General features: G+C 38.4%; 1 protein-coding gene across 2 annotated transcripts in view; it reads left to right on the forward strand.

Annotated features, from left to right (window-relative positions):
- neurl4 (neuralized E3 ubiquitin protein ligase 4) overlaps positions 1 to 16,763 on the forward strand; it is a 32,972-nt gene extending 16,209 nt beyond the window's left edge. Inside the window, exons 14-30 of one of the 2 annotated variants that reach the window (XM_077200980.1) lie at positions 206 to 256; positions 3,259 to 3,337; positions 3,424 to 3,593; positions 5,830 to 5,958; positions 6,120 to 6,265; positions 7,861 to 8,079; positions 8,437 to 8,535; positions 8,624 to 8,776; positions 8,875 to 9,039; positions 9,294 to 9,452; positions 9,665 to 9,844; positions 10,683 to 10,776; positions 10,864 to 10,971; positions 11,105 to 11,249; positions 11,350 to 11,462; positions 11,577 to 11,736; positions 14,734 to 16,763. In XM_077200980.1, the coding sequence (XP_077057095.1) occupies positions 206 to 256; positions 3,259 to 3,337; positions 3,424 to 3,593; positions 5,830 to 5,958; positions 6,120 to 6,265; positions 7,861 to 8,079; positions 8,437 to 8,535; positions 8,624 to 8,776; positions 8,875 to 9,039; positions 9,294 to 9,452; positions 9,665 to 9,844; positions 10,683 to 10,776; positions 10,864 to 10,971; positions 11,105 to 11,249; positions 11,350 to 11,462; positions 11,577 to 11,736; positions 14,734 to 14,938 (2,375 nt within the window). In that variant the 3' untranslated portion in view covers positions 14,939 to 16,763. The remainder of the gene's footprint in view (positions 1 to 205; positions 257 to 3,258; positions 3,338 to 3,423; positions 3,594 to 5,829; positions 5,959 to 6,119; positions 6,266 to 7,860; positions 8,080 to 8,436; positions 8,536 to 8,623; positions 8,777 to 8,874; positions 9,040 to 9,293; positions 9,453 to 9,664; positions 9,845 to 10,682; positions 10,777 to 10,863; positions 10,972 to 11,104; positions 11,250 to 11,349; positions 11,463 to 11,576; positions 11,737 to 14,733) is intronic. The other variant, XM_077200981.1, reaches the window with a different exon arrangement.
- The last annotated feature ends 221 nt before the right edge of the window (positions 16,764 to 16,984 follow it).

Raw genomic sequence — 16,984 nt, forward strand, 5'->3', positions numbered from 1 at the left:
CTGAGACTGTGGGCCTGTTTACACCTGGTCACTTCATGCATTTTTAATGATCGGATAGCTATCTGATTTGTTAAAATGGTTCCATTTACACTTGGAGACAGTGTCTCTGCAAAACGAATATAGATCTGATCTTCAATTTCCGCGCTAAATGCAAATTTACATCAACGAAAGCAACAGATATGAGCTGCATTTCATTTATCATCAGCTAATTTCAAGATCAAAGACCACAATAGGAGAAGGAGCAGCATCAGCACTGGTAAGATCATTTAGTCTCACTACTTTTAATGAAGATGATTGTGTGTTGAGCATCTGTGACTTGTTGCTTTTAGTTTCAATTGCGGCAGTTTGCGTCGGCTTGCTGAAGATATAGCCTACTCATCCACGGCGATGCGTGTTGCAATAGCGCTATCATGTCTGGCTATAGTAACATGTCATATAGCCTATAACACGCTCACAACATTTTGGGAGGAGTAACATTTACATATGTGGTTTCAAAACCAGATGCATTTACACTTGTCCAGTTTTGTCTGGAATGCGTCTCAATCCACCTTCTGAAGTGGTTTGATCAATAGGATTTAAATCCGTCCCGAAAGCATTTAGGAGGCCATTTACACCTGGTCTTTTTATAAACGGATAGCTAGCTAATCAGAGAAAACTCATGAAGTGACCAGGTGTCAGACAGTATGTTAATAAGAGATTCAATGTGCAGTCACATTAATTTATTATAACAGAACATTGTGAGATAAAAGTGACAGTTTTTTAGTGATTATAAATAAGGAGCGCTCTGCACGCCAATTCCCGCATGCAGTATGCTTGCTTTTTCTTTTAAAATTAACAGTGGTTTATGAACGTAGACGCTTTAAAGTCCCTGTAAAGTCAAAATTAAGTATGTGTTCTGAGTTTGTCACACCACAGAAAAATGTGTTATTAGCCACCCAGACAAATTTGAATGATAAAAAAAGCCGGCAAGTACATAAAATAAGCTATCAAAATCTTGAAAAAATGAGCAGTAGTCTCTGCTCTCAAACGCTGGGGGCGTGTCCGCTGGCTGCACTGTAACCACGCCCACTCGTGGAAAAGCTGCCGTCGAGTTACTGTGGACTACCTACTATAATTACTGTACAACATAAGCACACCACACAAGGCAACTTAGACTCATTGGTGGGCACGCACTGCCGATGATGGCACGAGTTGTCGGCGTGACGGGAGGATGAAGGCAGAGGCGGGAGATGGTCCATTCACCAGTAACGGCGGATTATCAGTGAATCCCAGTTGCCTCCGACGAAAGTTTATAAAACTATCCCGTGTAAAATGATCACTACAGAGTAGTGTTAGTTGTGATCCTCAGCTCTCTATCAAGGTGGCTCTTCACAAAATTAATCCACCTTCTTGATGTGATTGTTTTTCGGAAATTTAAATAAGGATACCGATTTGTTTTGTACATGATCGCATCCAGGTAGTACGCATTTCCGTGACGAAGACATAGCTAACTAGCAAACTGTAGGCTGTAGTAACTAATAAAAGTACTGACTGTAACTCGCAATTGAGCACCAAACTTATGCGAATGTGCTCTATTTATATTGTTAGTGGAGCGGTCAGCCTCAGTATCTCTAGTGCGTCATCAAGTAGGGGCGTGTCCAGGAGCTCAGGGGCTCCAGTGCGTCATCTGTTTTAGACCCGCCCAAAAAATCTGGAAAATAGCAATGGTGAAAATCTGTTTAACGGTCTAACTCCACAATTCAGAACTTCACGGTTCACAGTCTTTATAATATGTTTTAGCAATACATTTCTAATATTTATAATGTGCTTAGAATTTTTTTTTAGAATTGCCTTTACAGGGACTTTAATAACAAATAATTTATCGTTAGCGTTTAGGCTGTGATGTGTAGGTTGTGCGGCGCACGCAATTTGAAACTATTATGCTACAAAGAAATGAATGTTTTGAGTTGATTCACCTACCGCCTGTGATTACAAACCAAACTAAATCACACATTCTTTCCATGATTGTTGTTGCAAGTCGCTCTCTCGCAGAAAACATAAGCTTTTGTGTCAGGTTATGTTGTAATGCTTAATATAACAGTAGAATTGCGTGTATTTATGACCCTCTGAAATGCCTGAGCCAAAGTCTGTCTGGGACCCGATTGAGATCCACCAATCAGACAGGTTCCCTGATTATAAATAATTATTTTGATTGGATAAAATGAATGGAGAATGTCCCGTTTTTTTCTGTGGGTGCTTAAGCCCTTCCACTAAGGAAATACTACTAATTCATTAAGAAAATTCTAAAGAGTTACTAAAGAAATACTATTGAATTACTAAAGAATTACCTCTGATTCGCCTAAGAAAAACCACCCACTGATTCACTTAAGAAATACAATTGATTTACTAAAGGAAAATCACACATTAACTTAAGAAACACCACTGATTCACTTAAGCCAGCAGCCATATCACCCTGTAGCCCAAGACTGGTCATCCACTGATGCTAAGCAGGGTTGAGCCTGGTCAGTACCTGGATGGGAGACCTCCTGAGAGAACTAGGTTTCTGCTGGAAGAGGTGTTAGTGAGGCCAGCAGGGGGCGCTCACCCTGTAGTCTGTGTGGGTCCTAACGCCCCAGTATAGTGATGGGGACACTATACTGTCAAAAAGCTCTGTCCTTCAGATGAGACATTAAACCAAGATCCTGACCATCTGTAATTATTAAAAAATCCAAATTTGCCCATTGGCCTCTGTCCATCATCATGGCCTCCTAATCATCCCTATATATACTGATTGGCTTCATGACTCTGTCTCCTCTCCACCAATAAGCTGGTGTGTGGTGGCGATATGACTTTTGTTGCATTATCCAGTTGGATTGTGCACATTGGTGGTGGTTTGGTGACCTTTGGTGATTCCCTCTTCCATGTAAAGTGCTTTGAGTGCTGAGAAAAGCGCTATATAAATCTAACAAATTATTATTATTAAAGAAATACTACAGATTTATTAAAGAAATACTACTGACTCCCTAACGAAATGCATCTTATTTACCAACAAATTCTATAAATCTTAGATTCACTGAAAGTTACTGGTTCATATGTCCAGGAATCCGACTACAACTAGTTGTGCGGGAAACCCTTTCAGAGTCGTTTCGTTTGATGTTCTGTCTGTATCGGTAGAAAAATATTGGTTTCCAATTCTGAAACATTAATGGAACCAAAAAATGTAAAAATGTAGCCCGGATCTGAATAAGTACCTGTTGTTGATTTTTGTATTGTGCATAGGAGTTACAGCAATCAGACCTGAGGAACTGGAGTTCCCTAATACGATGACTGACATTGACTATGACACATGGATGTTGAGGTGAGCGGTAGTTTAAAGGATTTCCACATTATACAGAGCATTAAAATCCACTCTTTGTCAGACAGATACCTCTTTCTCTTCTGTAGTGGCACAGCGATCATGCAGGATGGGAATACTATGAGGAATAACTACGGCTGTGACTTGGATTCTCTGACCACAGGCTCCAGGATCGGAATGATGCGTACAGCTTCTGGAGACTTGCATTACTTCATCAATGGGCTCGACCAGGGTGTAGCATGTACCGGGCTGCCATCAGGTAATTTTCAAGGGAACTAGTTCACCTAACTTTATGTAAATGTAGCTATGTTTCCATCCACTGATTTTTTTCCCCCATACAACCTTAAATTTTGGGTTATCTAAAATTTAGATAACCCAAAAAATTTAACCCAGCGCATTAAAAAGCGCTGGATGAAAACGCCAAGATGCACGTAAATTCTAGAAATGCACATAAAAATGAATGCGCTCAACTGAAGCGAATATTTTTTTATTTGATCCGATAATAAGACATCCGCATTCATTTTTCGGCAAGTGCTCCTCCTAAATGGCTAGAAATAGAAAATGTATTTGTGATTCCTTTTAACTTGTATCTTTATTCAGCCAATATACAAATATTACAGAAAACTTTGTGTGGAATATCATTTAATCCAATAGTACTGAACATGATTAATGTCTGGGGGAAAGTACGAATTCATCTAAAGGAAAAAGAGTCTGTATTTAGCCCAATATGGGGGAATGATAATTTTATACCTGGTCGAAAGTGTTTAGGCTTTCGACTCTGGGCTCAGAATGGTGTGTGGAAAGTTAAGGATCTATACAAAGATGGCATTCTAATGTAATTTACTGATATTACTGACAAGTTCAAAATCCCTAAAAAACATTTAATTACACATAAACACATAAATATTTGCAAATTAGGAATTTTATACAAACTGCCCGGGGACAAGGACATGCTGAGCCGGAGCTAACTAATCTTGAGAAATGTGTATGTAAACCAAGCCTTAGTGGAGGACACATATCTTGTTTATACAACATGTTATTGTTGGGTTCTCAGGAGTCATCTACATCCAGACTAGGCATGTGGGAGCAAGACCTTGGATTGAAGATAGATAAGGAAAAATGGGAGCAAACATGTGCAAAAGCCCAAACACAGACAGTTAACAGCAGACTAAAACTATTACAGTACAATTGGCTTATGCGTACCTATATAACTCTGGTAAAACTAAACAAAATTTATAGCAACTTACCAGATACCTGTTTTATATGTAACAGTGCATAAGGCACACTAATTTATTGTACATGGGAATGTGATAAAATAAAAGAGTTATGTAAAGAAATTAATAATATGATATGGCATATTGTCTCAGTGAGATTGCCACTGGATCCTGGGCTTTTCATTATTGGTATTCATCCAGACAACTGGAAAATTAAAAAGAACACTCAAGTATTGATAGATGTGTATTCTACTTGCCAAACGGCTCATCGTCATTTATTGGAAAAATATAGAGAGGCCTACTATAACTCGATGGTTAAGAGAAATATCTTGCATTGCAGTGGAAAAGATAACATATATTCTTAAGGGTAAAGAAGCCCAATTTAAGGGGATTTGGAGTCCCTTTTTATTATTTATTGAGCATGGGGATATGAATAATATAAACAACAAAGGAACAAAATGCCTGATTAGGCATTATATTTATTTGAAAATATATTTTAATTTGCACTAACCCTATTTTACTTTATTTCTCTTATCTGTGGCTATTACTGATTGCAGTATATTGTTAACTCTGACTTCCAAAGTACATACTTTATTATCCAATGTTGTTTTGTGCTATTGCACTTTTCATGTAATATGCCCCGTTTTTTGTTTTTTTTGTACATTATATGTGATGTTTCAGACATGTGATGTACATTGTTGTGTAAGTGTTCAAGAAAATGCAATAAAAACAGTATTTAAAAAAAAAAAGAAGACATGCGCATAAACTATGATAGAAACACATTTGCAGAATAAATCCTTCGTTGCACAACAAAAAAACTTGTGTGGCTTTACTTCAACAGAGGAGGTGATTGGATAACTGGAATAACCAGCTGACCAATTTCATTGCAAAACATCTAAAATGTTGGTTTGGTCATTCTGAATTGCCTGAGCCAAAATCTGTCATCAAAATGGTTTGGTATAATGACCTCTCAGAACTGTCTCATACGATTGCGTTCCCAAACACTAGGCGTCAAGATAACATGACAGAGTTTACTGCATTTTAACTGCAAGCTCTGAGACGCAAGTAATAAAGGAGCCACAGTGGCTTCCCCGATTGCAGCAACTTCTCCCAGGAAGTGATGATTTTGTTCTCTTGAACACATAAGTGCGATTATTTAAATTTTGCGCATAAGTTAAATTCGCAACTTTGGATGGAAACATAGTGATTTCATATTATTTCAGAACGTAGTTACATTTTCTGTCCCCCTTCTTGTCTTTCTTTCCCTCTGTCTTTTTTTAGAAGTCTTTGCTGTGATCGATCTTTATGGTCAGTGTGTGCAAGTGTCCATTACAAGTTCTTCCGGCCCACTGGATAACAGTCTGTGCACCAGTAATATCACAGAGAAGAGCTTCCCCATACACTCCCCAGGTATTGTATCTTCACAGTTTATTTGCATGTGAGGCTGTAGTAATTTATTAAGATTGAAGAAACCATTAAAAAGCGTTATAGATCATTTAAACCTGGTCTTAACATTCATGCCAAGTTTCAGAAACCAGTACGAGTTGTAAACAGTCTTTGTCACCCTCTAGTGGCAGGGGTTGCTCATCGCCTGCACACCAAACATGGTAAGAATGTGGTGTTATTAGGAGACGGTTGCCAAGCACTGAGGGTCGGGGGATATGCTCATGGAATCGTCTTTAGTGCAAAGGAGCTCAAAACGGATGAGTTGTTTGAGGTGAGATGTGGAACATGCTTAATTTACAGCTGAAAAACTGAAGGAAAAAAAAGGGGTAACCCATTAGTTAACATTAGTTGATCCATTAACTAACAATGAGCGATATTTATGAAGCTATGTTAACATTAGTTGATAAAAATACAAATGTTAGTTCATGTCAGCTCAGGTCAATTAAATAATATTAACAGATACAACTTTTAATAATGTTTTAATAAATGTTTGAAATTAACATTGGCTAAGATTAAAGGTACAATATGTAAGAATTTTGCAGTAAAATATCCAAAAACAACTAGGCCAATGTTATATATTTTGTTTAGTTGATTACTTACAATATCCCAAATATTTACAACTATTTGTAAATCGTGGGAAAATTGCGATTTTAACCAAGGAAACGAGACGTGTGAGCAGGGGTGAGGAGTCGCCAGTCAATGACGTCATATCCGCGTTACCCTCGGTTTCCGCCAGGTTTGACCTCACACTGCCATAGTAAACATGCCCACGACCGCGACAGACGTGGAAAACTGGGTTATGCCCGTTATGCCTAGCAGGACGCTCACGCTGTTGTTGTTTTGTTCAAACATTATGGGCCGTGGCAAGCAGACTTTGAGACAAAAAAAGGACTAAAACGTCCGCCACTAACTACAACACAACTAAGTGTTGCATGTACTTTATTAGACAGGTGAGCAAATGTACATAAAACTAATCAATGTAATTTAGTTCAACATGATGAAATGTTAGAATATGATCTGTATGTTATTCTAATGTTGATCTAGCTTAGTTAGTCTCATACAGCCAACACACAACCTAACTAGCAACATTCAACACACTCAAATGCTGTTTAGTGTGATAGTGTAACTGTTAGAGAAAGTGAAACAGCGCTGCGTTACCTCAAGTTTAATACGTCTTATAAACTGACTTGTGTGAGTATTAATTCAGCACTTGCGTGCAGTTCGGTAGAATGAAATGTCCTTATTCCTTTATATCCGCGGGACTCGCGTTGTGTGTGGCGCTGGTATACGTCTAGCAATCGGCTCCTGCTTCATACCACAGTCATGTTAAAAACATCAATGTAGTCACTCATCTATAAAAGATCCATCAGCTTGACGACAAGATCCATAATTCAGCTTAATGTGGAATATACGTCATCAATATACGCCTTTGTTATTGTAAGAGATTAGCGACCCCTGGTGGTGAAAAATCCTGTATATTGTACCTTTAAGAAACGCTTTAGAAGTTAAACTTTTAGTTAAACTTTTAGTTACATATTTTAATAAGGTGTAACAGTGTAATACATAATAAATACATTTAAGTACTGAATTATATTAATTAACTTGTTAATAAATAAACTGTTCTAACTATATAGTTAGGATTAGTGTTTGATTTAGGGTTAGTTGCATGTAATTATGCATAATTTATAGTTATTAACTATATGTTACTTGTAACAAGGACACGGTAAAATGAAATGTTAATGTATTTTTCATTGTTAGTTTGTATTAACTAATGTGGTAGCTATCTAATGTTAACAAATGGAACCTGATTATAAAAATTGTTACCAAAAATGATCTTATTCATATATGGTCCTGATGTTGTTCTAGGTGAAAATCAACAAGGTAGATGACAGATGGTCCGGTTCCCTTCATGTGGGTTTGACCACCCTGCAGCCCCCTGAACTACCATCCTGCCCTCTCAGCGGCCTCTCGCCTACGCTTACCCAGCTCAGGTCAAAGGTCACCTGGGTCCTCGCCGGCTCCGAGGTCAGACGCAACGGAGTGCTGCAGAGACAGAACTACGGCTGCTCTCTAGATCGGCTCACGGTAAGAGAGAGAAGGCCCGTTCACGCCAATAATTATTCTAAGTCTATGAGAATAGGGGAGTCCACTTCCCAGCTATACAGATAATAACAGAAAATTTAAGGCAGCAGACCACATAACTGCAGCGTGTGCTTAGAAAATAAACAGAACGTTTTGACACTAATATAGTTATCATTAAAGTTATAATGTGCAGAATTAAAACGTTCATCAGATATAAAAGTACTACACTCTTATTCGTAGCTGAAACTATAGTCATTTGCACAAAATATTTAATAAACCAACACACAAGGGGTGGATGAGTCAGTGAATTTGTGTATCTGCTTCCTCTTACACATCCCTTCTTTGTTTATCGTAATGTAGGTGGGAAATCGTGTCGGGGTGAAGAGATGCAGTGACGATACCATGCACATTCTCATTGATGGAGAAGATATGGGACCAGCAGCCACTGCAGTGGCGAAGGTACCAGTATCTTTCTATATCTGATAGTGGAGAACATGATTTTTCAGTTGTACGTTCTGCTCACCCATGTTTATACCGCGTGTTTCAGAACGTATATGCTGTTTTGGACCTGTATGGAAAGGTGACGGCCGTGTCCATTGTCAGCTCCACGCTAGTTGAGGATTCGGAAAGTGTTAAAGCTCCCTCGCTCTCTTCCGACAGCTGCAGTGAGGGAGAGGAGGAGAGCACTCCTGTCAGAGAGGTGTGCCGTCTCAAAGCATCATATTTTAAAGCTTTATCGGTTGTATTTTTATCTCACCCTTAATTTGTTTTTTGTTTTTTTTCCCTTCTCCAACTCAGTGTGAGAATGAGCCTCCACTGGAGCCCACGGTCATGACGTTTTTAGAGAACCATGGAAAAAATATCCAGCTGTCCAATCAGAACCTGACTGCTGCCCGAGTGTCCAGCTACAACCAGGGACTATTGGTCACAGCGCAAGCTTTGCCCCGCCAGCAGCTCTTCCAGGTGTGTGTTTTTATGTGTGAGTGTGTTAGGAAGTGGGAGACAGTGTCAGTAGCTATGTTTCCATCCAAAGTTGCAAATTTAACTTGTGCGCAAAATTGGAAAATCTCATATAACCCGATAACAAAGCATTGTTTCCATACCATGTGTTCAAGAGAACAAAATCTCCACTTCCCAGGAAATTAGTGCAAAATATCTGTAATAAAAATGGAAGTTGCTGCAATCGGGAAAGTCATATTTCTCCATCGCTTCCTCAGTTTCAGATAGACGGCTTGAATCCATCATGGACGTCCTCCCTGTCACTGGGTGTGATTGGTCATTCTCCAGACCGTCTCAACTTTCCTTCCACAGCTTGCTGCCTTAAACGCTCAGTCTGGCTGCTGCAACGAGACTCTGTTTTCCACAACTCGCTGAAGGTGATGTCACATCCCTTGTATGGTTCTTTTATCCTCATATTCCTGATCCTAACATCCTTATTTTGTTTCTCTGCTTTCTTTTCTTGTTTTACTTAATTCCTCTCATATTTATGTTTTTCATTTTATTTTCTGATTTTTGTGTGCTTAATGTCCTTCTCATTTCTTTACTCTATTTATATCATTCCCAAACTCATTCTCTTTTCTTTCCTCAGATTTGTGAGAACTATGGTCCTAACCTGGAAACATGTCCTGAAGGGACAGTTTTGGGGCTGTTGGTGGACAGCAGTGGTTGCCTCCATCTGTTTGTTAATGGCATGGATCAGGGCGTAGCAGTCCAGGACATCCCGAGCCCCTGTTACCCACTCATTGACCTTTACGGCCAGTGTGAACAGGTCAGAACCTACAACTGTAATATCCTGTTACTGTTGAAATATTATTTTTAGTCATGTTTTTAAGAAAAGGTTTTCTTTCTTTTTTTTCATTCAATATTTTTATTTATTTATTGATGGTTTGATTGACAACATTTTCACAGGTCCCCTTCACAAAAAAAAAAACCTGTAATTGTTGTACATCCAGTACATCTTTTTTTTTACGTCTTTTTGTAAATTATATATACTTTTTAAGAAACATTGAGTTATTATTATTAACTATTTATATGATATTTCACGTTTTGCTTTCCCTGCCAACATTATTAAAGGTCCATCACAAACAAGTTAAAAGTAATTGTAATTGCAAAAAAGTAATTGTAAGTAAGTGTCAGAAAGTATGTATATTTTTATTGAACATTATGTTGTTAATTTTTGATTGTTTATATAATATTTAGTGCTGTCTAATCCATTAATCGCGAGTAATTGCTGCTAACATAAAAAAGATATAATATATACACATTTACATGCATACACACACACACACACACGTATTTAAAAAACATTTATGTTAGATGTGATTTGACTGCACTAATAATATTCAATATTTTGATCTCCCTAGCAACCTTTTCACAGTAAATTTATAAATAAATATAATATTTCTATTTATGTTTTTCTTGTCAGAAAATACTAGTTTCATTAAACATTTTGTTATTATATTTATTAATAACAGTTTGTTATGGTAATATGTTGTTGTAAATGTATATATAAAATTTATTTTTTCATTTTTCATAATAGCCTCCTTATGAAAGCTTTGTTTAGATTCACAGGAAGTGACTGTCTCCTGTTGTTGTTGTATTCTCAGGTGACTATAGTGACAAATCACGTGCCGGTGGACGGCGGGGAACGAGGAGACATGCGTTGTCAGGCCGACATGGAGAAGGCTGATATGGTGGATGGTGCGTGACATTTTGAACTCATGTCTTGCAGTGACTTTAGTTTTCATCCTGCTTCACCCATACATGTGTGCTGTCTGTTTGTGGCAGGTATAAAGGAGAGTGTCTGTTGGACGCCTCCTCCTGAGGTCAACCCCAATAAAACGTGCGAGTATCAGGCGCTATGCTCTAGATTCAAAGACCTGCTCACGCTGCCCGGTACGGCTGCATTACACCAATAAAAATTTATGGGCGCAGAATGAATGTGGACCTGCTTTTTTTTTATTGTTTCCGACGGTATATTTACTAAAAGTCTTACTGTCTCCATATCCCACCTCGTGCTCTTTTTCAGATGGTTACTTTAATGAGGATGCTAAGTACAACCTGTGCTACTGTGAGTCCTGTCACAAATTAAGGGGCGATGAGGCCTATTACAAGCGAGGGGAGCCTCCCAGAGACTACGCTCTACCATTCGGCTGGTGCCGCTTTGCACTCCAGTCAGTTATTTTTTTATTTAATTCAGGAATAAAGCTCCGCTAATGTGCAAATTATTTAGTATCAATTGCTTACGTAATAGCTCTTGTCTGTATTTAACAGGATCAAGACCCACTGTGACGTCTCTAATGCCTTCAAGAAGTGGCATATTGCGTACCATGGCACCAGTGTCGGCTCCCTTAGACGCATCCTGGACCACAACCAACTCTTGTCAGGTTAGTAACCGCCAAGTTTTTTGTTGATCTGATAATGAAATGCATGAAAGTGTGAATTAGTAGGAGATCAGAATATTTTTGCACAGCTGAGCTTCTCTGTTTTCCCTTGAGCAGAATCGTCCTCCATTTTCTCTTCCTCCCCGGTGAAGACAGAGGGCCACGGCAGCTACGGGGAGCCCGAGGAGAACAGCGCACCAGAGCGAGAGATTCCCTGTGTGCAGCTTTCTCCAACAATACGCTATTCTGGCCTGGAGGCCTTTGCCCCTAAAGTGCAGTAAGTCAACAGCAGTGCTTTTAAAGAAAAAGACTAGAGAGAACATAACATGATTGTCTAGAAATTTTATTTTAAAGTGCGCATATTATGCATTTTCGGATGATAAATGGTAGAAAGAACCGATTCTGAACTGCCTGAAACAGGTCATCAGTAATTCCAGTCTTACTTCCTGCACGAACTTACCTACGATTGTAATAGATTTGCATAATCTCTCTCTCTCTCTCTCTCTCTCTCTCTCTCTCTGTGTGGAATGATGATGGAATTGAAACGTTAAAAGGATGCTTCTCTTGCACTGACTGGAACGTCTTTCAAAGTTTGGATCTAGAGGAGGCCGTAGAGACTATGACAGATTATATACTTTTCTGCAAAGATAATGTGTTAGACCAAAAAATAATAACTATATATCCGAATAATAAATCCTATATCTCTAAGGAAATTAAGGAGTGCATAGTACAGAAAAAAATGGCTTTTAGGAGAGGAGACCTTGCAGCTATGAAAGATGTACAGAAGGAACTGAATTATGAACTAAGGAATGCTAGGAGAAAGGAGAGGGAGAAATTTGAGGCCCATTGTTCGACTATGAATACCAAAAAATTATGGGATTCTATGAAACATATGACAAACATGGCTCCAGCCAAAAGATCTATCAATGTGATAGATGAGGGGGCAAAGGCAAATGAGTTGAATGACTTTTATTGTAGATTTGATGTAAGAGACTTCTCACAGGAGCAGGCAAATGCACTGGATGCCTTGTCTATATTGGATAATCCTAAAATAATTATTGACCAGAACATGGTGGAGAGACTGTTTTCACAGGTCTGTCCTAATAAGGCTTCTGGGCCGGACGGCATCTCTGGGCGGTTACTAAAATCTTGTAGTAGAGAGTTGGCCGAAGCCTGGTGCCCTATTTATCAGAAATCTATGGACACGAATACAGTTCCCTCTATGTGGAAGAGCTCCACTATTATCCCTGTCCCAAAAAAGGCTAGCTGTAAGGAGAATAATGATTATCGTCCTGTAGCACTTACTTCAATAATAATGAAGTGTTTGGAGAAAATTATGATTAATTTTGTTAAAACAGACGTGAGTGGTCTATCAGACCAACTTCAGTTTGCTTATAGGAGCAATAGAAGTACAGACGATGCTGTTATAGCTATAACACATTTTATAAATAGGCATTTAGATGATCCAGGCTCGTATGCACGTCTTTTATTTGTAGATTTTAGTTCAGCTTTTAATATGTTGCAACCACATCTTTTAATTGCAAGGCTGAATGATTTTAAAGTCAATCCACTTATTATAAAATGGTATTATTCTTTTTTGACCAATCGTAGGCAGCAGGTTAGTGTTAATGGGACACTATCTGAATTCAGAACGTTAAGCACAGGAGCCCCTCAGGGCTGTGTTAGCTCACCGGTTTTGTTCACTTTGTATACAGATGATTGCAGAAGGCGTTATTCTAATAACCACATCATTAAGTTCTCAGATGATACTGCAATTTTAGGGTTATTGAAAAAGACAGAGGACTTGTCTGAATATCTGTCAGAGATTGAACAGTTTGTGAATTGGTGCAAGGATAACCACCTAGCTCTGAATGTCAATAAGACGAATGAAATGGTGTTCGACCCTAGAGGAGTTGGTGATCACAGGCCTGTGATTATCCACAATGAAACCATCATACAGGTCCCTTCACATAAATATCTTGGGGTCTTGTTTGATAATTTATTGACATGGAATATCCATGTAGATATTCTTTGCAGTAGATTACAACAACGGTTGCACTTTTTACGGCGTCTTAGACTTTATGGTGTGGATCAGAGGTTTATGATAATTTTTTATCAGGCAGTCTTCGAGAGTTTAATTAGATATAGTATTGTAGTCTGGTTTGGTAATCTGTCCGTAGCACGTAGAACTAAACTGGTACGGATGATCCACACTGCTTGGAAAATCATTGGAGTAAAAGAACAGACATCATTGCAGACCCTCTATGAACAGGCTACTTTAACGCAAGCTAAAAAGATTGTGTGTGATCCGTCGCATATCCTGTACACAGAGTACGAGTTGCTGCCTTCTGGGAGGAGGTTTAGAGTTCCTCGCTGCAGATTGAACAGATTCAAAAACTCATTTATCCCAGTGTCTGTAAAGATGTTAAATGAGGGCGGTACGGAGTTGTAATTTATGCCATTTTTATTATTAATATTATCTGGTTTGTAAATTTGTTGTATGTTAACTGTATACTGACGGCAGCATGGGTGATGGCCCAACACAAATTTCCCTCCGTGGGACAATAAAGTTTTTACTACTACTACTACTCTCTCTCTCTCTCTCTCTCTCTCTCTCTCTCTCTCTCTCTCTCTGAAGAGCCTTTTTATTTTAAAAATGTGATTTATATGCCTTTTTCTGTTTGCTTCGAGGCATTTGTAAACTGCAGTACTAAAGCTCAGCAGTAATAAAATAACTTTCAACATCTTTTCAAATCATGTCTTTCTGCACCAAACTATAGAGAGTAGCATCGATAACAGATTCGATAAGTAACGGTTTTGATTAGCGGTATCGGTATCGATCAAATTTAAACGCTACCCATACCTACTGTTCATATCACTGTATACAAGTGCTTAGGAAGCTTTCAGAGCTGAAATTCATATATGGTAATGGCCGTTTTGTTTCCAACGTGCTGTAAACAGTAGACCAATCACAACAGACTGGGCCATCTGACCAATCAGAGCTGAGTAGGTTCCGGGAAGCAGGGCTTTAGAGTGGAGTTTTGTTTCAGACACTTTAAGAAAAGAGGTGATGCTGTATATTATAAGAAAAATACAATCTCCTACAATAGGCAAAAAATACACTTTAATGTTATAAGAAAATTAGTGTTTTTTGACTTTGCATGCATGTTAACGTATTGTAGGAGACCTTCAAAATTCAATTAGGAAGCTTTAAAATAGCATAATAGTGGAACTTTAAATCATAAAATGATGACAGTTACACTTTTCTGTGCAGATTCCGAGACCCACGTTCCCTCCGCTGTCACCAGGCACAGGTTGGCTTCCAGGTGTGTGTGCGGCCAGGCTCGTACAAAGTGGGGCCGACATCGCTGGGGATCAGCGAGCCCCTTGACCCTCGATTCAGCAATGCAGAAATCGAGTGGATCACCAAGGAGAAAGGAGGCACGCTCCTGTACGGCCTGCTCATACGGGTGGAGTAAAAAGAGACTCGCGGGAGGATATCAGCATCATCTTCCTCAATATCAACTGAATTTCAGTGCTGAGGCGTTAAGGATTTTAGCATTGTTTTGCTGCACCGGCTCATTGATCTCTGCATGTTTCAGACATACTTTTGTGTTCGTTGCATTTAGAAGGATGGTGATGATAATCCCCAGAGACAGAGACACTGCCTGCACTTTATGTTTCGGACACTGGTGGGCGATTTTTAGTCTTTCTCATTAAATTCACTCGCTCAGCAGGCTCTCCATTCTTTTTTTCTGTCTCTTCATACATCTAAATCTATGTATCAACCCCTGTTTTTTTTTTTTTTTTTGCTTTGGGAGCCTGTTTTTCTCAGAAATAAAACTGGACTGAAGCAACACAAAACCACCTATTCATAGCACAGCCCTTGATTTATACTCGTGTTTTTCTTAAGACTTGCAACGGACAAATCAACCTGGAAATAACCAAGACCTGTTTCAATGACAATGTCAAGAAATGTCAGCAAAATCACCTGATCAGGAAGAGACTCAGTGTTACAGTTTATTTTCATCGCTTTGTTTACTCTCTTTACAAATATTGGTCTAAAAATTTGTTTTTATAGCTGTGTATTTATTCACAAATGACAGTAGATACAATGTTTAGTCTATTAAAATGTCTACATAAAGACAAGAAGCTAAGAAATGTCTCGGATGGCTAGAAAATGATTTTTTTGTGTGTGTGTGTGTGTGTGTGTGAATACACAGATATAACTGTAACCATCTATGGAGTGAGACTCTCTATTTGACCCATCATACCCCTAATATCAATTTTTGTTTTAAATTGTGGCAAAAGAACATACTTTAACTGAATGAATGCATATAAACAAACCCCCAAAGCACTCAAAAAAGAGCCGGAGAAGAGATTTATCAAGCTATATCTGTATTAGTGTGTCTGTTCTGGCCAAATGTGTGTGCCAGTTGTCTTTGCATCATTCGCCGTCTATTATTTAAGGTCGATCACCTGTGGGAGTTCTTGTCTTATGTTTAACATGATTCACTGCTTTAGACGTTGTTTACACGTGTTGTGTTCGGATTTGTCTTCTGTTCACGTGTGCTGATAATCCCATTCGTTTACTCACAAACTTTATTGTAAGATGGTGGTTAATGGTGGCAGGTACAAGAAAATGGAAAGAACTGTTTATGTTTATGTTCTACATTCAACATCCTGTTCAACAGCAAGGACTGTTTATATCAGGTTGATGTGCCCGAACTCATGAGGAATCGTGAGAATTGAAGCCGTCTACTCGAATACCTGATCCCAGGATTGGTGTTTACACTGGGAATGTCATTTGTTTTTAATAGATTGTTTACTCCATGCTAGACTTATTGCCATTTTTTTTGTATTCTCTTATGACTAAGATTGCACAATTGTAAGCCCTTGCTGGAAAAACGACAACAACTAAAAATCAACTCTCTTCTGATTGTATCTAGACTTACAGTACCCTCTGTGAAGGCATATCTATCCATTTGTTTGAGTTGTTTTTTATTTTTATTTTGTTGCCAATATGACATACTTGAGTGTACATTTCACATTAGTAATCCCGCTTTATTGCCAAGGGCGATGTCTGAATGAATGCTTGCTATGTAAATTGGAAAATGTGAAAACACGGGGTTCATGTCGGCCCATTGCTGCTTTTTCAGTTGTTTGTATTATTTGTTCATGTTCTTTTTTTTAATGTCTTTTTGTTGTGTTGTACAGCCTGTTACATAACACTAACATTACCTTCCTGGTTTGTAAGAAAATAAAAATCCAAAAAAGAGACAGTTATGCACAACATAAGAAAAATATGTCTGTCTTCAATTAGTTCTGGGTGAGTCATGAAATTTCATATTTAAAAATAATCTCTCCAAAGTTGTCATTACTGTAAGGCAAAAATAATCTCTCCAAAGTTGTCATTACTGTAAGGCAAAAATAACCAATGGCATATACAGTGTATTATTTTTAAATATGAAATTTCATGAGTCAACATTTCTTCATTTGAATTTCATGCCTATATACTGTATTAC

This window comes from Siphateles boraxobius, unplaced genomic scaffold, assembly GCF_051911475.1.
Source record: "Siphateles boraxobius isolate OS27281-9 unplaced genomic scaffold, OSU_SipBor_1 46, whole genome shotgun sequence".
In the NCBI taxonomy this organism is placed as follows: Eukaryota; Metazoa; Chordata; class Actinopteri; order Cypriniformes; family Leuciscidae; genus Siphateles; species Siphateles boraxobius.